The sequence below is a fragment of the Gaeumannomyces tritici genome (assembly GCF_000145635.1).
Source record: "Gaeumannomyces tritici R3-111a-1 unplaced genomic scaffold supercont2.1, whole genome shotgun sequence".
NCBI classification, from domain to species: Eukaryota; Fungi; Ascomycota; class Sordariomycetes; order Magnaporthales; family Magnaporthaceae; genus Gaeumannomyces; species Gaeumannomyces tritici.
The window spans coordinates 6,257,533-6,278,097 of NW_008804545.1; the positions used below are offsets into that span (position 1 = coordinate 6,257,533).

At 59.4% G+C, this 20,565-nt stretch overlaps 8 protein-coding genes across 8 annotated transcripts; 5 read left to right on the forward strand and 3 right to left on the reverse strand.

The window, feature by feature from the left end:
• Positions 1-56: 56 nt before the first annotated feature.
• Positions 57-2,012, reverse strand: GGTG_01973 (cysteine desulfurase). The gene is made up of 4 exons (XM_009219744.1): positions 1,623-2,012; positions 1,409-1,542; positions 399-1,298; positions 57-341 (listed from the first exon to the last, which is right to left on the reverse strand). Exons 1-4 carry the CDS (start codon positions 1,742-1,744, stop codon positions 283-285), a joined length of 1,215 nt encoding a protein of 404 aa, XP_009218008.1. The 5' UTR covers positions 1,745-2,012; the 3' UTR covers positions 57-282.
• An 846-nt stretch (positions 2,013-2,858) lies between these two features.
• Positions 2,859-5,306, forward strand: GGTG_01974 (PKHD-type hydroxylase TPA1). The gene is made up of 2 exons (XM_009219745.1): positions 2,859-3,046; positions 3,140-5,306. The coding sequence occupies exons 1-2, from the start codon at positions 2,983-2,985 to the stop codon at positions 5,119-5,121; spliced, it is 2,046 nt and encodes a 681-aa protein (XP_009218009.1). The 5' UTR covers positions 2,859-2,982; the 3' UTR covers positions 5,122-5,306.
• A 206-nt stretch (positions 5,307-5,512) lies between these two features.
• Positions 5,513-6,379, forward strand: GGTG_01975 (hypothetical protein; the record flags this gene model as incomplete). Its single annotated transcript, XM_009219746.1, has 1 exon — positions 5,513-6,379. One exon carries the CDS (start codon positions 5,513-5,515, stop codon positions 6,377-6,379), a length of 867 nt encoding a protein of 288 aa, XP_009218010.1.
• Positions 6,380-6,483: 104 nt separating this feature from the next.
• GGTG_01976 (small nuclear ribonucleoprotein Sm D1) lies at positions 6,484-7,646 on the reverse strand. The gene is made up of 3 exons (XM_009219747.1): positions 7,384-7,646; positions 7,245-7,294; positions 6,484-7,135 (listed from the first exon to the last, which is right to left on the reverse strand). Exons 1-3 carry the CDS (start codon positions 7,395-7,397, stop codon positions 6,828-6,830), a joined length of 372 nt encoding a protein of 123 aa, XP_009218011.1. The 5' UTR covers positions 7,398-7,646; the 3' UTR covers positions 6,484-6,827.
• A 156-nt stretch (positions 7,647-7,802) lies between these two features.
• Positions 7,803-9,446, reverse strand: GGTG_01977 (hypothetical protein). The gene has a single exon (XM_009219748.1). It carries the CDS (start codon positions 8,803-8,805, stop codon positions 8,275-8,277), a length of 531 nt encoding a protein of 176 aa, XP_009218012.1. The 5' UTR covers positions 8,806-9,446; the 3' UTR covers positions 7,803-8,274.
• An 871-nt stretch (positions 9,447-10,317) lies between these two features.
• On the forward strand, positions 10,318-14,176 carry GGTG_01978 (F-box domain-containing protein). Its single transcript, XM_009219749.1, has 3 exons — positions 10,318-10,951; positions 11,031-12,989; positions 13,055-14,176. Exons 1-3 carry the CDS (start codon positions 10,715-10,717, stop codon positions 13,658-13,660), a joined length of 2,802 nt encoding a protein of 933 aa, XP_009218013.1. The 5' UTR covers positions 10,318-10,714; the 3' UTR covers positions 13,661-14,176.
• A 447-nt stretch (positions 14,177-14,623) lies between these two features.
• Positions 14,624-16,932, forward strand: GGTG_01979 (hypothetical protein; the record flags this gene model as incomplete). The annotated part of the gene is made up of 6 exons (XM_009219750.1): positions 14,624-15,027; positions 15,144-15,438; positions 15,541-15,875; positions 15,992-16,037; positions 16,611-16,702; positions 16,881-16,932. The coding sequence occupies 6 exons, from the start codon at positions 14,624-14,626 to the stop codon at positions 16,930-16,932; spliced, it is 1,224 nt and encodes a 407-aa protein (XP_009218014.1).
• A 1,398-nt stretch (positions 16,933-18,330) lies between these two features.
• Positions 18,331-20,057, forward strand: GGTG_01980 (hypothetical protein). Its single transcript, XM_009219751.1, has one exon. It carries the CDS (start codon positions 18,775-18,777, stop codon positions 19,801-19,803), a length of 1,029 nt encoding a protein of 342 aa, XP_009218015.1. The 5' UTR covers positions 18,331-18,774; the 3' UTR covers positions 19,804-20,057.
• The last annotated feature ends 508 nt before the right edge of the window (positions 20,058-20,565 follow it).

Here is a 20,565-nt window from a genome sequence, read left to right on the forward strand (position 1 = left end):
TCCATGCAGTCTCCGACGGGCTCGCCCCGACAGCGAAGAGAAGGAACGCAAGACCGCGAGCGGAAGGACTTTCAAGGTTCAGGGAAGCTAAGTACTGCGAGCTGTTTGTGGTTTACAGTAATTGACAGGGGTGGTGGTGTTGCCTTTCAGCGGAGCGTCGTCAGTTCCAGGCAGGTGACTACGCCGTTTATCGTGGAGACGTTGGAAATGTTATGAGAAATTACAATTCAGAGATGACGAGAAGCCACAATCGGCGAAATTCCCTTGCCTATCAACACCTTCTCAGGGCCTGGAGCTTAAAATCTCATCCAAGGCTTTGACGAAAGTGTCAATCTCATCCACTAGTCGATTGTTAGCTCGCGAAAGATATAGGCGGGCAGGTTTCGATGCGCACATACCGGTGTTGTAATGGACCATGCTAACTCTGACCACTCCGTCGGAGCTAGGCAAGCCAAGAAATTCCTGGACCAAGCGGACAGAGTAGAAGTTCCCCCACCTAAAGCCAAAGTTTGTCACCTTTTCAAGCGCCTCGACAAGATCACGAGATGACCACCCCTTCACTGTAAAGGCTATGGTGGGCACGCGGACAGCACTGTCGGCGGTCTTCTCTCCATACACAGTTACATCGCCGTCAGTGCGGCCGTTGAGGTAGCGTAGCAGCGTCTCGGACAGCCTGGCCTCGTGGGCCTCGATAGCCGCCGTAGACTGGCCATCAAGGTAGGAGACGACGGCCGGGATCGCCGCCACGAGCTCGTAGCTCGCGCCCGCCAGCCCCAGCTTGTCTTCCAGTGTATCGTGGCTGTTGAAGTAATGGCCCAGCGACCGCAGCTGCGCCTTTGCCCTGCCCGAGGCGTAGAGCATCGAGATGTGCGGGCCGTAGACCTTGTACCACGAGAAGGCGTACAGGTCGACGCCGAGGTCCCCGACATCGACGCGGCGGTGGGGCGCGTACGCCACGGCGTCGACGCAGACGAGCGCGGCCGGGCACCGCGCACGCACCGCGGCCGAGATTGCCCTCACATCGTGGATGGTGCCCAGGATGTTGCTCGCGTGCGTCAGCGTCACCAGCCTGGTCCTGTCGGATAGCAGCGGGCCCAGGCCCTCGGCGTCGAGGCGCGGCGAGGTCCCCGCGGGCGGCGACCACCACTTCAGCAGGAGGCCCTGCCGCTCCGCGAGGGCGACCCAGGGCGCAATGTTGGCCTCGTGGTCGAGCTTCGAGACGACGATCTCGTCGCCCTCGCCGAAGTGGAGCGCGTACGACACGTTGCGGAAGAGCTGGGTGGTCGAGGAGCCGAGCACTGGGTGTCCAGGGTAAGGAGATTGGGTCAACTCTAGCCGGAACTTGTACCAAATGCTTGCTCGCCATCAAGATGAGCCCGACCAAAGCTGACAGATCTGAACGGCGTACCTATGTCGTCGGCAGACGCATTGATGTACTTGGCTGCCGCCTTGTATCCTTCGTCATACTTGGTTGTTGATTTCACGCCTGTGGCATACGATGCCCCTAATTGGACGTTTGTATTGGTGAGATAATCACGAATTCTGAGACAGATGTCAGTGAGTGAAGAGCACAGCAGCCCGAGCACCGTATCCATACTATCAAGTCACAGCCCGTCACGTACGAATCAATAACAGTCCCTAGGGTCTGGCTGCCACCAGCATTGTCGAAGAAGACTTGTTCTCCTGCCAGGGCCGGGAAACTACCCCGCACTTTGGCTATATCAAGTTGCGTTCCGGCGACCATTGTGATGCAGCTGTTGGCTCTTGCCCGCCTTGTGGGATAGCTCGGAGAGTAATCGTGGGTTAGGAACCAGCTCAAGTTTAACACGGACAGATGTGAGGAGCGGCACGGTTAGCTCTATGAGGGTTGACACAATGATCTATGGGAGAACCACCTCTACATAGAATTACTAATGAGGTAGCGGGTGTGATGTTCGTCCAATTGATAGATGCAAGTCCGCTCCGCATCTGCCCCCGGTGTCATCGGCCCCGCTCCTCCCCGCTCCCGTCCCAGCTGGGAACAGGTTCGGCTGACTGCAGAATGGGCAGGTCTGGGTGTCTCATGGGCACTGCACGGATGGACTCCAACCCCGCCTTGGGTTTATGGCAAACCCAGACATTGATAACTAGGCGTGTTGCACAAAGCTAGCTAGACACAAGCGCATATGGATTCAAAACATGTTTATCTCAAACAAGGAGGACTTTGACAACCGCGAGGGAAATAAAAGTGGAAGAAAGGAGATGAGCCCAAGGTTGCAAGATGCAAGATGCCTAGATTGGCTACCCTACTCGTCGAGTTTGGCGCCTACAAGACTGGCCCTCAAAGTCATGATAGTATGGGAAAATCACCCGTTGGCTCTCGCTCGTTGCGCCGAGGATCAAAGGATGAGAAATTAGGCTTTCAAGCATGAAGCAGGCTGTCAGATGGAGAGATGTATTTTCTCCGACACTGGTTCCGGCGCTTGTTTGCTCATGCGCGACATCAGCGATGGCCTGCGGCATGAAATCGAGGACTAGGCGCGCAATGCCGCTGTGCCAATGGGGTGCCGCCATGCGCTCTGCTTGGTGTGCCGCCAGCTCGCCGAATCCTTGTCCTTGGGCGCAGTCTCGACCCATCATGGGCAGCCGCGCGCGACCTTGGTGCCTTTTGGATGCCGCACCTTGATGATGCAGGCGGTGCCCTGTCGCCCGAGGAGGATTATCGCTGCCCACTCCTGATTGGGCCGTATTGTCGCCGAGTGGTCTGATATGCGCCTGCTTGGTTTCTGTCAACTTTTCCTTCTACACTTTGAAGTGGGGGAGAAAAGTGACGCGATTTCAATCGACTTTTTTTTTATCGGCCCATCTTTGGATCTGTTGTGGGGAAAACCCTTGCCCATATAAAAAGTCCGCCCGCCTCACAACCAACGACGACCGGATCTTGCGCATCGGCCTGCAACAGCTCCCAGCCACATACAGAAAAAACACAATTGGAAAGCCAAGATGAAGAGAAAAGCCGAGACGCAAGGGCGCGCCAAAAAGCCCCTGAAGAAGAAGACCAAGATAGGTTGGTGCTAGCCTCGATACGATGACCGCCGCGACGAAAAGGCCGGCCCCAGTGGATCGCGACTGACGCCGCCAAACCATGCTCTTCGTGTAGAGCTCACCGAAGACGAGGCCAAGCAGCGGTTCCGCAAAGGACTTTTCGAGAAGAGCGTCAGGGACAAGTACGCCAGCCAGTACCGAACCTCGACGCCATACAAGCACAGCGTGATCCACGAGCTCGTCGACGACAAGCTGCTGCGCTCCGTGCGCGCCGAGATCCGCGACAATGTCTCCTTCACCCCCAAGGAGACCGACATCTACAAGATCCACCAGTCGGGCGACCTCGCCAACCTGGACGGCCTCGACGACTCCGCCCTGGCCAAGCTGCCGTCGCTGCTGGCCCTCCGCGACGCCATCTACTCGGACACGTTCCGCGCATACGTCTCCCACGTCACCGGCTGCGGCGCCCTGAGCGGCCGCAAGACCGACATGGCCATCAACGTCTACACCCCGGGCTGCTACCTACTGTGCCACGACGACGTCATCGGCAGCCGCCGCGTCAGCTACATCCTGTACCTGACCGACCCGGACATGCCCTGGAAGCCCGAGTGGGGCGGCGCCCTGCGCCTGTTCCCCGTCACGGAGCGCAAGGGGGAGGGCGGCGCCGTCGCCAAGACGGTCGAGCCCGACGTCGTCAAGGTCATCCCGCCGGCCTGGAACCAGCTCAGCTTCTTCGCCGTCCAGCCGGGCGAGAGCTTCCACGACGTCGAGGAGGTCTACCGCCCGGACACCAAGGAGGAGCTCGCGAGCCAGGGCGGCCGCGTGCGCATGGCCATCAGCGGCTGGTTCCACATCCCGCAGGTCGGCGAGGAGGGCTACGTCAAGGGCGCCGAGGAGGCCCAGGTCAAGAACAGCGGGCTGATGCAGCTGCAGGGCGACCCGGACCAGCACGACCTGCCCCGCGACGAGCCCGTGCCTGTCGGGGAGGGCGACTCGCAGGACCTGCTCGAGTTCGACGAGGCCGACCTCGAGTTCCTGCTCAAGTACCTGGCCCCGACCTACCTCACCCCGGACACGCTGGAGCAGGTCTCGGAGCACTTTGAAGAAAACTCCTTCGTCACGCTCACGGACCTGCTGCACCCAAAGTTCGCGGCCAGGCTGCGCGAATACGTCACCAAGCAGGAGGCGGCGGCCAAGGCGGGCCTTCTGCCGTCCGGCGCGGCCGACATCGAGGCCAAGACCGCCTGGAAGGTGGCCCGCCCGCCGCACAAGCACCGCTTCCTCTACATGCAGTCGGGCGTGGCGAAGAGGGGCGAGGAGGAGTCGCCGCTGCGGGAGCTGCTGGACACGCTCCTGCCCAGCAGGCAGTTCCGCGCCTGGCTACAGATGGCGACGGGGTGCAACATCAAGTCGCACGCCGCGCTCGCGCGCCGGTTCCGGAGGGGCGAGGACTACACCCTCGCCATGGGCCACGAAGGGGACGCTCGTCTGGAGCTGAACCTCGGCCTGACCCCAACGTCTGGCTGGGGCGATGACGAAGACGAGGAGGATGATGAGGAGGAAGAGGCCGAGGAGGAGGCCGCTAGTAGTAGCAAGACCTCAAAGGCAAACGGCAAGTCGCCCAAAGACAAGGGTAAAGGGAAGGAGAAGGCCAGGAGCAAAGCTACCGAAAAGGCCAAGGCAAAGGAGAGGGAAAAGAAGAAGGAAGAGCCTAAGGAGGAGGAGGAGGAGGAGGACGTGGGCGGGCACGAGGTGTACATGGCGGGCGAGGACGACAACGACGAGGACGCGGCCGTGTACAAGTCCGGGACGCCCGACGAGGACAACATCCTCTTCTTCCAGGCGGCCGCGTGGAACAAGATGACCATCGTGCTGCGCGACAGCGGCACGCTGCGCTTCGTCAAGTACGTGAGCAGGAGCGCCAAGGGCGACCGGTGGGACATATCGGCCAACTTTGACATTGAGGAGCAGGACGACGGCGATGACGACGGTGATGAGGAGGGGGAGGGCGAGCGTGCTGCGGTCGGCGTCGTGGACGACTCCTCGGAAGAGGAGTTCAAGGGCTTCTCGCCCAGCGAGGATAGTGATTCGGACTAGGTGGCCGAGTTGGGATATGATGCTGCCGTTGGGGTTATAATGTGAAATACGACTGTTATGCCGATTTTAGCGCTCCTTGCAGTTGTCGGATTATTCCCGCTTAGAGTCCTACTCATGACGACCACCGTGAGAAATTTGGGCCCCTTGCCCCGGAAATATTTTATTTTACTGTTACTGTGTCTGAATACCATCGACCACGTTCTGTCCCGACACCTATAAATCCACAAGTATCGACACTTGCTCACTTGCGCATCCACTGCAAGACACATCAAGATATTAGTCAGGAGTCGGGCATCAACTCAACACCACGCCAATTATTCAAAGCCAGTCACAAATGCAAATCGCACTTTGAAACAATCAAGTCCCAAAACAACAAATAACACCCCAAAAAATGCTCCCAACCCCATCAACCTCGCACGTCGACTACGGACGCATCTACGAGCCGGCCGAGGACTCCTTCCTGTTCCTCGACACGCTCGCGTCCCCTACCGAGTCGGCTTTTCTCACCTCCCGATTCGGCGGCGACGACGAGGACGCGCCGGCGCCGCTCGTGGTCGAGATCGGCACTGGCTCGGGCGTCGTCATCGCCTTCGTGGCGGCGCAGGCGCGGCGCATCCTGGGCACGCGGTGCGCGCTGACGGCGGGCGTCGACGCAAACGCCTTTGCGTGCGCCGCCACTGCCGAGACGGTGCGGCTGGCCACCACCACTGAAGCAGCGGCCGGCGCCGGAGGAGGAGGAGGAGGAGGAGGAGGAGGAGGAGGAGGAGGAGCGACCGCGGGGCTATACCTGGGCTCGACGCGCGCGGACCTGGCGTCGGCGCTGCGCCCGGGGTGCGTCGACGTGCTGCTGTTCAACCCGCCGTATGTGCCGACGCCCGACGCGCCGCCGCGGCCTGGCGGGGAGGAGGAGGAGGAGGAGGGGAAGGGGGAGGGGGAAGGTGGGGGTGGTGGTGGTGACTTGTTCGCGCGCGACTCGTACCTGCTCGAGCTGTCGTACGCGGGCGGCAGGGACGGCATGGAGACGACGGACCGGCTGCTGGGCGAGCTGCCGGCGCTGCTGTCGCCGCGGGGCTGCGCGTACGTGCTGCTGTGCCGGCAGAACAGGCCCGACGAGGTGGCGGCCCGGGTGCGGGGCTTCGGGCCCGAGTGGCGCGTCGTCAAGGCCGGGGACAGCGGGAGGCAGGCCGGCTGGGAGAAGCTGCAGATCATCAGGATATGGAGGGAGTGGGAGGGGCGGGGGGAGGGCGACGGTCGGTAGAGGTACGGGCTGTGGGGGATGTCGTGGACCGAGAAAAAAAAGAGACATTGATACCATGCCCAGGCAGTCCTGATAAACTCAGTATCATGGGCTAATCATAATTCTATTTTAGTTGGTGGTATTTTCGTGTACGCTCAGATCGTTGTCAAAATATCAACCCAAACCTAGCGCCTCAACCTCTGATGCTTTCCTTCCAATTCTCTATCACCATCCCGTATCATTATTCTAGTACGCAAACTATCCGGATAGATAAACCGGCGATTAGCGTCAGGAGCCCTACCTACCTAAACAGCATACGGGCAGAAGCAACGACTGCCAAGCCGCATGGGCAAACAGGAGCTCGCCGTGACAGGGCAACTCACGCTTCGTGGATACCGTGCGTCAAGCGATCGGCACCCAGACATAACCACGCAAATACAGGCCAACACTCCGACACGTATCCTCCTTTTTAACCCCTTCCCCTACCAAAGCCGCGGCCGCGGCCGCGGGGGCCACCGCGACCCCTGCCTCCCCTTCCTCCCCTCCCGCCGCGCTCGGGCTCCTTGCGAGCCTTGTTCTTCGGCTTCGGTGCGTCATCGACCAGCAGCGTGTCCAGGGGCAGGCTGTCCGGGAGGATGAAGTAGCGGATGGTGCTGCCGCGTATGTTCATGGCGTCGAGCGGGATGGGGTCCTGGCCCCTGGGCGTCATCTTGACGTTGCGCAGCGCCGTGTTCATCTGCGGCGACACCGACGCGATCGTGCCGTGGACGATTGTGCCTATATAGTCCCGGAAGCAACCCCGTCTCGGTCAGTCGGGCGTCTCAACGCGGGCGGAAAGACGGTGAGGGCGGGACGAGGGTGGCTGTGAGGCGCTTTTCGACCGTACCATTCTTGAGCTCGATGGTCACCGTCTCGTTGGTGCACTTCATTAAGAACCTGGGGCGGAAGAATTGTTAGTGGAAGTTTGGGCGCGTTTGGGGGAAAACGGCGTGGCTACATGCGAGACGCGCTTCATGAATGCTTACCTGACGAGCTTCATCTTGATGGAGTTGTGAGCGTTTTTCACACTCTGATGGTCTAGGAGCGGGGTAGGTGGACAGTTGAATGTCGGCGGACGGCGCTCGCGTCTGTGGTTGGCGCCCGGGAGGTCAATTCGCGCGAACTTTGGCGGGATGGTGGGTGGGCTCAGACGGCAAGCCTTGCGATGCGGGCGGCAGCTCTCTCTAGCATCACCCAAGCTCGAGCCAAAAATCGACAAGGCTGAGTTGCGTCCGTAGTTGGCTTCTCATCACGTGTGTGTGTGTGGGTCGCTCCCGGAGCTCAACGGGTACAAGTACACATGTACTGCGGGGTTGTTTTACGCGTGGAGCTGCCTGCGCTGGAGTTGGGTCCGCCGCCGGGCCAGAAAAGAATCCCGGGGGAAAAAAAAGCTCACGTGTGAAGAACGGAGACACGCAGGTGACCGCAGATAACCTGCTACAATGTATATGGAGGACGTCACCTCAGGAATGGAAATATGGTTAGCGGTCGGAATAAAGTGACGGCTTTGAAGTGACGCTCGTTATGGGGCGCGTTCCGCTCTCTCCACGACTTTCCTTAGTCCATGGCGCGGACGGTGTTGTGATTTCTGCTGTTGCGGCTGGGCGCTCACGCAGTTGGGTTATTACCAGGCAGGGGCAACAATGTGTGAGCCAGAATGTCTAAAGCTGCAACAATGTGTGAATGCTAGGTCCTGTCGTGATGGTTTCAGTGGCTCGAGCGATGCGCCATTACAACAAGTCGACACAAGAATGTGGTGATCCCATCACTCCGGCTCCCTCCGACTAATTCCACCAGTACAAAAACGAATGCTGGAGAGCCCGAGCGCCAGGACAAGTGCCACACGTAAACCCAACAAAAGCTCGTACCCCCCGACCTCAGCGGTCTTTCTCGTTTTCATTCTCCGACACCTTCTCCCACTCGTCCTCGGTGCTCACACCCGACTTGCTGCTTGGGGCGGACGGAGTGAGCGGTCCGGCGGCGGGGGCGGTCCGGTGCTTCAGTTCTCCGACCTTTTCGACGGGCTCGACCTCGCTGCTCGCGGCTGCTGCTGCTGCTACCGCTGCGGCTGCCGTTGCGGCATGGGCGGCCGCCGTCTCGATCTCCGTCTCGGTGTCGGACGAGCTGGCAGGAATGGCGCCGCGGGCTCCCGGTGCGCCTCCGCGCTTGGCGTTGTCCTGCTCCTCGCGCCTCTGGGCCTCCTGGAGCTCGCGCGCGAACCAGTTGATGGCCCACCACAGGCCGCTACAGAGACCCGAAAGAATGAAGAAGTGGATGCTGTAGGTCGCGATCAGGAGCGCCAGGAGCACGGCCTGCAGCGCCGCAAAGGTGATGTTGGTCGCGATCAGGAGCGACGGGGTCGGGCCCGGCGTAAAGATGGATTCCCACAAGTCTTCAAAGAAGGACATGGCTGCGATCTTTGCTTGTTTGTGCCCACGCGCGGGTGTATGGCGATGTATGCGTTTTGATTTAGGGAGGTCCCTTTCGTCCTTTTGGCTGTTCAGGGGGAGTTTGCGCAACAATGTGGGATAAGGGGCCAAGGCAGACAGGAGGGCGCAAATTTGTGGTGCTGTCCAAAAGGCGCGTTGCTCTGGCAGGTCGCGAACGACGCAGCTTTCTGGAGACGCAGCCGCTGTTGCGTCTGCCCGCTGTAGTTGCTTCTAGCAGCTGTTCCTTGCGACGTGTTTGAGGTTGCGATGCCGGAAGCCGGGATGGCCAAGCTATAGAGACTGCAGGTCCTTGACTCGCTGGTACCTGGATAGAGGGGAATTCGGAAGAGCAGGCCGATGATGTCGGGAGAGGTGTTGGCGGGGTTTTTGGGGTGGGTGGCTGGTTGAAAAGCCGCCTTTTTGACCCTCATGGGACCCAAAATGATGTGGCGACGTATTCACCCGCCCAGGACAAGACAAAGAAAGAGGACAGCTTGACTGGACTGCCGCTATTGCTGCCTATCACCAACGTGTCAGGAGTCAACCAGCCAGCCTGTTTACTTGCGTTGCGACCCCTCCACCCCCTGTGTTGGAGGGAAAGCGTGGCCCAACCCGAAATGGAAATGCCTATCCTGTCCGCGTGGTGGGGCGCTGACTATGGATGCACTCAGGGTACGGGTGTGACCAGTGTGCAACTGCTAGCAAGGCGCGAGACTTGAGTGACCAAGGAGAATCTTTACCACGAGCCTGGGTTTCACACCTCTGAACAGTACCACAGCACATGCAGATTCGGGGCCTCAAGACCTGGGATGCTTGGTAGCCGCCGCCGCCGCCACTATAGCGTGGACCATTCGTAGGCGTACTCATGACCCCAAGCTTCCAACTAGGCCTGCAGCCCGTTGCCCCTATGGGTAGTGTGCGTCTTTGCGACAGTTTGAAAAAGGTAGGTATTGGAAGGCTTCACATCGTCCCGGATAGAGAAAGAGAAATCAAGAATATTTGCTCTCTCTATCCGGCCTCGAGCCCACTCTCTCGTTACGCATCGTGTCGTACTAAGCATAGGTCCGCTACAACGAATAGTCGAAAAATACGAGGTTGATTTCCCTCTGGGTCCTTTGTCTTGGTGACTGCACGGCACCGCGGCACCCACTTTAACTGTAACAAAGGCTCTCCTTTGATATTATCCCGCGATACTTAATCCTGCCCTTGCTCCGTATTTGCTGTTCTCGGTCGGATCGTGACATTCATCTTATCGTTTTTGCGCAACGCCACCTGCAGAACACCTTTTCCAGCACCGGGCCTGATCTTGACCTGCAAATGGCCGAATCGGAAGACACGCACAGTACCCGCCCGACCAACCGTGGGCTAAGCCCTCATTTGGTGCAGTGGCTCAGCAGCACGATTCTAGGGATTTCGGTTAGACCCCGCCCTCCAACCAATGACAGCTGCCCCTGCAGCAGCCCGGGCTGTGCTGGCTTGGGGGAGCCTCAAGCCGGTCTAGGTTGCGCCACGGCCAAACCAAAACCAGCACGATGCTGCCGTTGGTCAAGCCCATCAGCCCCAGCGGTTTCTTTCCTGCCTTTTTCTCTTAGGCCTGCTGCGTTTCGATCCCTTCCTTCTCATCCCCTCTGTCTGCCGCGATCCAATACCGCCACTCGGCCAATTCATCGCCGGCCTCGCTATTGATCAGGCAGGCCACTCTCCCCTCCCTGGCTGGATCGAATCGCGCTTCCGGCCATCACTCCACTCTTTCCAGCGCCCGCCCCTCCAAGCATGATCGCTGGTGCCCGGTGGAAACCGCCCAGCAGCTCGTCTAATTAGCTCCGCCCGGCCCTGCGCCGACGACGCATTTCAGCTCGGGGTTCCGGCGGCCCACCTCCAGCGACCGATGCAGCTCGAGAAGGACGGCATCGTCATGTCGCCTCCAGACTCGGACATGGACGACTTCGATTCGGCCGAGACGTCGTCCACCGAACGCGCCCCCTCCACGAAGCCGCCTGCGCTGGCCAGCTCGCCTGGAACCAAAATGCTCAAGGGGAAGGCAAAGGAATGGAGCAGCCAGAGGGAGACTCCGCTGACCCTGCTCGAGCTTCCGGTTGACATTCTTCGACTGATTGTCAAGGAGGTATGCCGCCTCCCGGCTTGACCATCGCCATAAATGTTCTGACCATGTGCTCACCATGTGCTCGCCTGCGTGCCCTTAGATAACCCATACAAACGATCTCACCTCGCTTGCATTAGCCAATTCTATGTTGCACACCCTGGCGATCCCGCACATTTACGCCAGGTTCGACATTGTATGGCCCGATGCCCACATGACGACATCCGACACCAAGAGTGTCGACGCCTTGACATACGGCCTATCGACGCTGAGCCTGGGCAGTGGCTTCAGTCGTATCAGGCAAAGACTCGCCCGCCAAGGCTCTCGGAGCGACGGCCGTCCGCCCTTCAACCCCGCCGGCAACAGCTATGCGCTCCACACACGCAAGTTCTCGCTCGGGAACGGCCCCCAGGACTGGGTCGCCGAGTACATGATTGCCAAAGAGAGCGGCAAGATGCTGGGCACGCTCGTAGCCATGGCCGTTGCCAAAATGGCAAACCTGGAAGCATTTGTGTGGGATATGCCCACGGGCGTGCTCGCCGAGATCTTTCTGGCCCTGGCGTCCCTGCCTGACCACCACGATGACGGCGATTGTAACCTGGAACGAGTTTGGATCCGCTGGCACGACAACAGTGACGCGACTCCTGACCCTGGGAACCCAGTGACGGGCCCTGGACCTGTGATTTATCACGTGGTTCTTCCCAATGACAGCACCATGACCCAGGTTGGTATCAAGATCCCATCCAACACAAATCACCCGAAGCCGTTGCCCGCCATACCCTATTCTGCCAGCGTTGTCGAGTATCCTACTTTCAGTGTCCTCCCACCCCTCAAGAGCCTCACGGTTCTAGACATCGATGAGCTCGCCTACCTCGACGAGATGGCTATGCTCATCGAGAGGTCGCAGACCAAGCTGAAAGAGCTTCGCGTCGGCATGTCGGCCAAGGTTCAGCACAAGGAGTGGATTCAACCGTGGGACGGACCTGAGCTGCAGCAGGTTGATCATGACGCACACTGGCCCGGCGCGAGCACGATTGGGAAACGCAGGCTTGGTGGTGTACTTGGGACGCTCGTCGGGCGAATCTATGATATTCGAAAGCCAGGGGTGAGGCACCGCGAGAGGACAACAACGACAGCCCCGACAGTCGAGACCCCTATCGAGCAAGTCGGCGGGACCGAGTCTACGGATTTAAATGACGTGGCGCAACCCATGGCAGACCCGTCGAGCGAACAACAATTGACGAATGGCAACGGACCAAAGCCGCAGAAGATGGAGGCTCACGGGCAGACTGGGGACCAGACTCAGAATTCGGACAGCAATGGAAATTACCAGAGTCCAAGTCAGGATGCAGCCACAATGGAGCAGGAGGCCGTACGCGAAGTCAGGCGGCAGGCTGATGTCTCAGGCCAGGTAAAGGGGGATGGCCAATCAAAGGCCAAAGCGGAGGCACCAGTGCGCAAGCGTCTGGAAGGAAAGTTGAGGCTACATACCCTGGAGCTGGAGAGGATCTCGTTGTCGATTCAGGTTTGCATTCGGGCATTTGACTGGACGACACTCACAAACCTCACCATTCTGGAGTGTGGCCAAAACGAGACTCTATGGAAGCTGCTGAGATATCAGTTCCAGCCAATCCAAGTGAGTGGTGGATACGGCATCTCGCCTCTGAGCCGGCACGCCGGCACGCCGCAGATGCAGTACCGGCTCTGTCTAAAACACATCCACACCGACTTGACCTCGGCGCCTCTGATCAGCTTCATCAACGAAACCCTTGCGCCGAACACGCTTGAGGTGCTGTTCTTACAGGATCGACGCAGGGGCCCGGCCCCTCCTCTTGTCACGGTTGATGCCATCTTCAAGGGCGCATTGAAGCGTCACAGATCGAGTCTGCGGAAACTATTGCTGGACAGCTCGGTCAAGGTCATCCCAGGGGTGCAGACCAGCCCTGCAGAAAACAACAGGTGGACTCACTGGGTATTGACGACAGAGATGGTGCTCTACATTACGAGCGGGCGTATGAGCAACCTGCGAGAGCTTGCGGCCTCTCTTGCCTACGTGGATTGGGTGAGCACCCCGCGCAACTTTTGGGACAGTTTCTTGCATGTATTTTGTGTCTAACCTCTTCACAGCACACCTTTCTGCGACGCCTGCCAAATATTGCGCAGTTAAGGTCGCTGAACATCCCCCGTATCGGAGATCACATTATGAATAATGTCGAGCCCAAAGAGCTGGCCATGCAGATCGCCGACATTATAACACTGCGACCCGAGATACAGCTCTGCTACATAGGCATCTCGACCAAATGCTTCGAGGTGCTCGAGACCCCGGCCGAGGAGCGCGACAATAGTCCTATCAACGGGGGTGCAGGATCCGGCTCGGACATTCCCAGCGGTGAAAACGGCACTGTGGGAGCGAGTAACAACACTGGCGGACAGCTCTCGGATAACGAGTCTATCGTCGAGGCCGAGTCGGACGGTGAGGCTCAAGGCGAAACGAGCGAGGAAGAGGACCATGACGAGACCGAAGACGAGGATGGCGCAGCGCCGACGAATGCCGTGGGCGATGCGGACGAGACACAATCAGAGGGCCACTCGGACGGCGGCGACGACTCGGACGACTCGGACGGCTTCGTTGACCCTGACCACGCCCAAGATAACGCAAGGCTGCGTCTCCGGGAAATTCTGTTTTATGATGATAAGGTCGCCATCTTCAAAGCCAGACATGGCCGACTGTAGTACAGCGAGCCCCCAACGTTATATTTGCGTTGACCGCTGCTCGCTGTTCTCGGCCACGAGGCTGGCGGTCAATTACATTACAGCCCACATACTGCTTTGATTTGGAGCGTGAGAAGAGCATCGGGTAGGACAGGATGAAAGTGGATCTGTCTTTTTTCCACGATTTTTCTTGTCATTTGCCCTCGCCCGGCTTTCTGCAACCTTGCGCCGCAAGATTGTTCGCATTTTTCTTTGCTATTTTCTCCCACAATACCCACGAACAGCATTGACGACAACGACAGTTTACGACCTTTCCATTGCTTAGCTGGCATGGGCATCTGGATGCAATGCCCTTTCTTTTACTTTAGTACGATTTCAGCACGGTTGCAACTTCTACCATGGGCCGGTGCCTCAATTCATCATGTACTTTCGGGGTTTTTTTTATCTACACTAACATATCACGCACGCCAGCGATGTTCATGACAGTGACGCTGCCCCAATGCTTGTGTGTCGTCATTCCGTTTATATGTCAGGAGGTGGCGCGCACATGGAGGCGTCAGCCGGTGAATGTATTCATCTCTCCCCGGTTGGTCGTCTAATGCAAAGGACGGTCCGGAGCAACAAGAGCAGGTATGGGGTGGATGAGGACCTCAACCAACAGCGGTCTAGTGCCCAGGCACCCTGGCTAGGCGTCTTCATTCCCACGAGGTCGTTTAGCTGCGTGTTTTGCCGGGAGCCACCAGTACGGCACATGCGGCGCAGGTCCTGGGACCATGCTACGCCAAGGCCGATCGCCGTCACCAACAGACGGCCTTGGGTATCCGCTCAAAGCCCCCTCTTGCGAGCTTTTCCCTCTTCTTCCGTGCTTGTGTCCTGTTCTTTTGCCGGATTTATTTAGGGCCATCGGCTCGCCATCGGGATCTTGATCATCACAAAAAAAAGCAGTCGCAATTTCTGGGCTACTTTGCCAGCCCACCTCAAACCATGACGACCCCAACTGCAGGAGGCGCGCCGGACACCACCACCGACGATGCGGCCGCCGTCGCCTCTCCCAGCCCGACCGGGATGGCGTCCTCGACGTCCCCCAGCAGCAGCAGAAGCAGCGGAGACGCGCGTCGCGGGCAGCACGACGGGACGCCCCCGGCGGCGGCCTTGACGACGGTGTGGAGGCCGCCGTGCCCCGGGGGCCCCATAAGCTGGGACAGGTCGCGGACGGTGCTGCCCAGGGTCGAGGCCTTTTCCCCGTGCCTGCCCGAGGGCTGGGTCACGACGGGGTACTTCTCGCCCGCCATCTGCCCGAGCGGGTACGTCTCGGCTTGCGGGCGCTTCGACGCCGCCCAGGGGCCGCCGGTCGAGGCGGGCGAGACAGCGGTCTTGTGTGGGCCTCCGTATGTATTTTTTCCCCTCCTCGTCCTCCCGTTTGAGTGTCCAGCAGACAGACAGGCAGACAGACAGGCAGGCAGGCAGGCAGGGATCCTGCGAACGGGGCTAACTAGGAAAACAGCGGCTTCACTTGCAACGCAAAAGATGCCGTCTACGCAAAGAGCGACGCATTCGACGCGCCCATGATCCAGATCCGCTGGCGGTCGTCCGACATCTCCATCTTGCAGACACACCCCCTATCGCCGACGTCCCCGGTCACGACCGCGGGCGGCTCGCCGACTGCCGCGGCCGACACGGCCGCCTCCGCTGCCGACGGCGGCCACGGGGCAGGTGGCGGCCTCCCGCCAGGGGCCATCGCGGCCATCATCGTCGGGTCCATGGTCGCCGTGGCGCTCGTGGTCCTGGCGGGGCTGTTGGTCTGTAGGCACCGCCGCGCCCGCCGCGGCCATAGTCGCTGCTCGCGATCGCCGGGTCGGCAGCGGCGGCGGCGTGGAACTAATCTCCGTCACCCGCGAGAGCCGGAGCTCCCGGCCGAGGAGGTGCTGGTGGACGATAAGAAGCGGCCGCCGTTCTACAACAACCGCAGGGCCGCCACAAGAGACAGCGCCGCGGTCACGACAGTATCGGACAAGCGGAGGCTGCAGCGGCTACAACAGCGTCTGCAACAATCGCAACAGCAACAGCAGGAGCAGCAGCAACAACAACATCAGCAACAGCAACAGCAACAGCAGCGTAGGAGCATCCAGGAGCTGCCGGGGCACGAAATTCCCTTTGAGATGGGCGACGGCTCGTCCCCCTCGGCCCGCCCATGCGAGCTGTCGGCGACGGTGGTGGATGTGCAGGAGGCGGCGGCGTACGGCCCTTGCGGGCTGCCCGGGGAGTGGGGTGCTTTGTATCATCACGATCACGCGCAGCACCAGGTCTCGGATATTACTCTAACCGCGACGGCAGAGAGTAGAGCGTCGCCAGTGTCAACACCGGCGGCGGCGGCGGCGGCGAGCTCGAGGAGCTGCGGGTAAGGCACGCGCGAATCGAGGCCAGGCGGGAGAGGCTGCGGGAGCTGCAGCTGCTGGACGAGGAGGAGGGGATGGTTCGGAGGAGGTTGGCAGAGATACAGGGTGACCGCTGATGCGTGATTTGCTTACTGAAGAGCGTTGGGATGTCCTCGAGGCTGGAGTCGGTCTAGATATAATGTTATTTACACAAGGAAGGGCATTCTGAGTCTATCGGGTGTCACAGCAGGTTTCGTCGCTGGTCTGAGCATGCTCTTCATTTCTCCAAGGTTGATTTGGTACCCGATCACTTGGTCCACTTGACCGGACGTCCTGTCCCCATGGCTGTCTATAGGGCCTCGTGTGTCCTTGCTACCCTGGTTCAACCCCAGATCGTGAGAAAGGCAGAGGGGCAATGGCATCGACTAGGATTACGGGGAGCACCGCACGAGAGCCAACGGAAATAGGCTGAGCCAACCCATTTTCTGGCGGAGACGGGCGATCTACGTTTAGAATACAACAGCCCAAATAACAGGCTCTGATCCCACGCCCCCTTCCATGGTCATGTTACCACCCAGTTGACACCTTCTCTGCAGGCTAGACCTGGCAGAGTCGTTGACCGTGAGCTTTTTTTCAAAGCAGAGCAGGCATGCTGTCAAGTAGATAGGAATAAAGGGGGGCGGGGCGTGTGCGTGGAGTAGGGGGAATGAAGGGTAAAGAGTCAATGTGATAGCAGCGCACACTCTCAAGCGTTTCCCTTGGAGAATCGCAATACAGCGAGACCAGTTGCTAGCTATGACAATGCATGAACCGTTATCAGTGTACAAAAGCACTCCTTTGACCACACCCTCGGAATGACGGCACAGCTACCTGTATCGTTGGGAGGAAGATGAGGCCGACGCTGCCCCCAGGGAGTGACTCCTAAAACAACTTCTCTTCCGCCTGCACATACTCCGTATGTGTCACCGGAGACGTTCCCAAACGAGGTTAACGCATGGTGGGCAAGGGTGCGGGCATCCCATCTGCCCAGCCGGCACCACGGAAGAAGGAGGGGTAGGAGAGTGCGTGTCCAATACGCGCGGCATCCTTCTCGTGCCCATGAGTCTAAACGAGACTCGCAGTGCCTTGAGGGACCAGAGACTAGGTACGTACCCTATGAAGGCGTGCGAAAGCAGCTCACATCTGCCGACCCGACCTCGACGGAGTTAACATGCCGGCCAGCTTTGCGTTGCTGCATGGGCCATGGTTAGCGGCACAAAAAAAAAATGAAGAAAACGGAGTGGCTCGGTCCTACCCCTCCTCGCGATGCAAGGGATAGAGCTATTTTTTTCAGGTGCCAAGAGCAACCCGAGCCCGGCTACATGGATATGGAAGAATAGTCGCGCAACACTCCCCCGACCGCCCCGTTGGTGGAGACGCAAAAGACTTGTGCGGAGCTCCCGATAGGCTAGCCACGACGGCGGCTTTCCTCCGGAGCGAGGTGCGAGGCTGTAGAGGGGGGGAGTGATACTTCGCGTTGCCGGCCGGGAAAAGGAGGATGCCAGTCCCAAGGCCCCGGGATTCGATGATGAAATCAGTGCACAAGGCGCTAAAGGAGGGAGGGGGCGTGGGTACAGTGGTCGAGGCCCAAGAGAGTGGAATGGATGCGGCTGGTCGGGGGGCTGGCAGCTTAGGTTTAGGTTGCAAAGTCCCCCTCTTGTCACTAGACTTGGAAGGGGGACGGAGCGAGCAGGGGGTGGGGTGGGAGCAGCATGTACGGACAATTCGGCACTGCCGGCCGGCAACCGGACGAGTTGGCCCCTCCCAATTGCAGGAGGCCTGGTACAGTCGTGTCTTGTTGGGTCGAGGGGTGTAAGTCGAGCATGTTGATATTCACAGCTCTGTCGGAATAGCTATCGAAAATGGTCTGGTGCCAAGGTCTAGTGGAAAGCCACTCTGCTTGGCGCGCCCCACACCTGCCGAAGCCACCCAATAGGCTCCTCCAGCCCGTCCCAGCAGAACGGTTCGCCTAGCCCGCCAAGGCTATGAGGCGCCCAATGGCCAGGGAAGGCGCCCGAGTCAGCCTGCCGGCGGATGTCGCACGGGACTGATTCTCTGGTTGTTGGTTGTTGTTGATGGAACAATACTAAGAGGCCAGAAAAAGAAAAGAAACAAGAAAAAAAGCAAAACGCCCGCACAATAGGTAGGTGGCACTTAGTTGGTATTGTCAAGTAGCACTGTGCGCTACACATGCACCAGCTACACCCTTAGCGGCCCCTGCAGCCCGTGATTGGCTGCGTCGTGCGTTATCTGCGTTCCATCACAGTGCCAGAATGGGTTCTATTGTGCATCCGCATGAATAGAAGCCATGTCTCGCCGTCAATAAGCAGAGAAAAGCAGAAAAAGCAAGACGGAAAGAGGGGAAGGCAACCATGAATGATTGACCATGGCGTTACTCTTTTGGCACTCGGATGGCCCACCAGCTCGTCACCACTCGGTTGCACACATCTTTTTTTCCGTATTGTTCTCGTATTCACATTATGTGTGAGGCTGCCTGCTGGGCTTGCTGGCTGGTGGCAGCGATCCTCGTGCCCTCCATGGCTTCCATCTTGGAGTATTTAGTGACGGCCTCCTCCCCTCTCTGCGTCCCTTCTTCTCTCTGCTTCATCCTCAGCGCACCCTTCCATCCTCTTTAAACATCAACTCAACAGACCGCTCTTGCTTCACCTTCTCCACCAACCCTCTCACTCCCTTCCTCACTCTTTCTCACTACCGCCCACCATGAACCGGCGCCCTCAGATGCCCAAGGCCACGCGCGCGGCACGCAACGGCGAGCCCCAGCCGCCGCCGCCCAACATCCACACGCTCCCGCGCATACGCATATCGCCCGAGATGGCCACGGCGCTGTACTACAGCAGGTACCCGCACGCAATCCCGCCCAACAGCACCGTGACCTCGGGCGAGATGGAGACGGCGAGGATGGTGGCGGCGGCGGCCCACCACACCCTCACCCGCAACCCGGAGCGGTACGTCCACGAGCAGCCGTCGTGGGGGGATCGCCCGCCCCGCGCGGGCCCGGTGGTGGCCAAGATGATGAGGATGCAGCTCCAGGCGGAAGCCGCCGCCGGCCGCGCCCCGGGAGCGAGGGGTGCTGCTGCCGCTGCTGTTGGTGGTGGCTCTGCCGCTGCCAACAACAACAACAACAACAACAACAGCGAAGGCAACACCAACGGCAGCACCAACACCAGCGCCACCGTCACCCCGACCCCCGTCGTCAGGCAATATGGCCCGGGCTTCGTCACCGTCGAAGACTACGAGGACATCTACAACGACGTCGACGACGACGAAAACCAGCCGGCCGGTGGCGACGACGGCGACGTCTCCCCCTCCCCCATCGAGCTGAACATCAACACGGGCGTGACGGTGTCGCAGAGCGACAACATGGTGGTGCTGTCGGCCAGCCCGGCCGACATGGCGGCCGGCGTGGCGGCCGCGGTGCTGGCGGCCATCGAGCAGGCCAGCAGCGCGCGCGTCGGCATCCCCATGATCGACGAGAGCGGTGCGCCGCGGCCCCTGCGCGTCCGTGTCGACGCCTCCATCCGCGTCGGCGGCTCCGGCAACGTGCTCGGGCCCGAGGCCCTCGTGCGCGAGTGCCTGCTGGCCAGGGCTGCTGCTGCCGCCGCCGCCGCCGCCGGCCTGCCGCGCGAGGCTGCGGACAAGGGCAAGCGCGCCAGGGACGAGGCCGAGGAGTGGGATGAGGAGGACAATGATGCCGAGAGCGTGGGGAGCAAGAGGTCGCGCAGCGCCTGAGCTGGCGGGACTGTTTTTATTTCAACTTGTCTTGTTTTTTTGAGATTTTCTCGTCTCTGGCTTTACCTCGCTCCTTTATTTGCTATTTATTCTTACGTGAGAATCTGGGGTGTGAAGTATATGAAGGCACACATATTACGACGATAATTAGCTGTATTTCTTTTTGGCTTTGGGACGGATGGAGAGAGCAGTAACCTGAATAGGATCTAGATTGCAGAAATACATAAATCTGGGCAGGTCTTGTTTGTGGACCCCTTTAGTGCCATGTCGTCATAAAGCCCAGAGCGAGACGGAAATACCAGCATTTGTAGATCGGTATTAACCGCCGAGGGCTGTCGAGTCGGATGGCAGGTGCCGAAGTCCAGGCAAGATCCGCAACGATGGCAGGTTGTCTGCCCCTGGGTGTGGGAGCGTGAGATCTTGGTCTTGGCGGCACTTGTGTTGCTCGAGCTGTTTTTGGCTTCCATTTGGCCTGGTTGCCGTTTGGGGCGATGCAGTCAGAGCCGTCCATCATCGCCATGCTTGGCGCGTGGGACAGGAATAAGGAATTCTCGTGTTTCCACGGCTTTTCGACAATTGTTTGCGGCTCACTGTTTCTCATTCCTGTTTCTCATTCTGGGGTGCAGTACTGTGGTCATCCAAAAAAAATCGGGCTTACCATCCGTGCCTTCCCTGGTGCGAGGATTGGCATGGCGTTAGGCCGCAAACCTGCTACAGATCTCAGTCCCGACCCTGCTCCTTGCCAACGGCGACAGTGGGCTC

Excerpts from the sequence above, each read along its gene's own strand:
- GGTG_01973 (XM_009219744.1), bottom strand. The coding sequence starts at position 1,744 with ATGGTCGCCGGAACGCAACTTGATATAGCCAAAGTGCGGGGTAGTTTC. Across the intron at positions 1,543-1,622 it reads CTAGGGACTGTTATTGATTC|AATTCGTGATTATCTCACCA; the intron begins GTACGTGACGGG and ends CATCTGTCTCAG. Across the intron at positions 1,299-1,408 it reads TGCGTCTGCCGACGACATAG|TGCTCGGCTCCTCGACCACC; the intron begins GTACGCCGTTCA and ends CTGGACACCCAG.
- GGTG_01974 (XM_009219745.1), top strand. The coding sequence starts at position 2,983 with ATGAAGAGAAAAGCCGAGACGCAAGGGCGCGCCAAAAAGCCCCTGAAG. Across the intron at positions 3,047-3,139 it reads GAAGAAGAAGACCAAGATAG|AGCTCACCGAAGACGAGGCC; the intron begins GTTGGTGCTAGC and ends CTCTTCGTGTAG.
- GGTG_01976 (XM_009219747.1), bottom strand. Across the intron at positions 7,136-7,244 it reads GACCATCGAGCTCAAGAATG|GCACAATCGTCCACGGCACG; the intron begins GTACGGTCGAAA and ends GGGACTATATAG.
- GGTG_01977 (XM_009219748.1), bottom strand. The coding sequence starts at position 8,805 with ATGTCCTTCTTTGAAGACTTGTGGGAATCCATCTTTACGCCGGGCCCG.
- GGTG_01978 (XM_009219749.1), top strand. The coding sequence starts at position 10,715 with ATGCAGCTCGAGAAGGACGGCATCGTCATGTCGCCTCCAGACTCGGAC. Across the intron at positions 10,952-11,030 it reads TTCGACTGATTGTCAAGGAG|ATAACCCATACAAACGATCT; the intron begins GTATGCCGCCTC and ends GCGTGCCCTTAG. Across the intron at positions 12,990-13,054 it reads CTCTTGCCTACGTGGATTGG|CACACCTTTCTGCGACGCCT; the intron begins GTGAGCACCCCG and ends ACCTCTTCACAG.
- GGTG_01980 (XM_009219751.1), top strand. The coding sequence starts at position 18,775 with ATGAACCGGCGCCCTCAGATGCCCAAGGCCACGCGCGCGGCACGCAAC.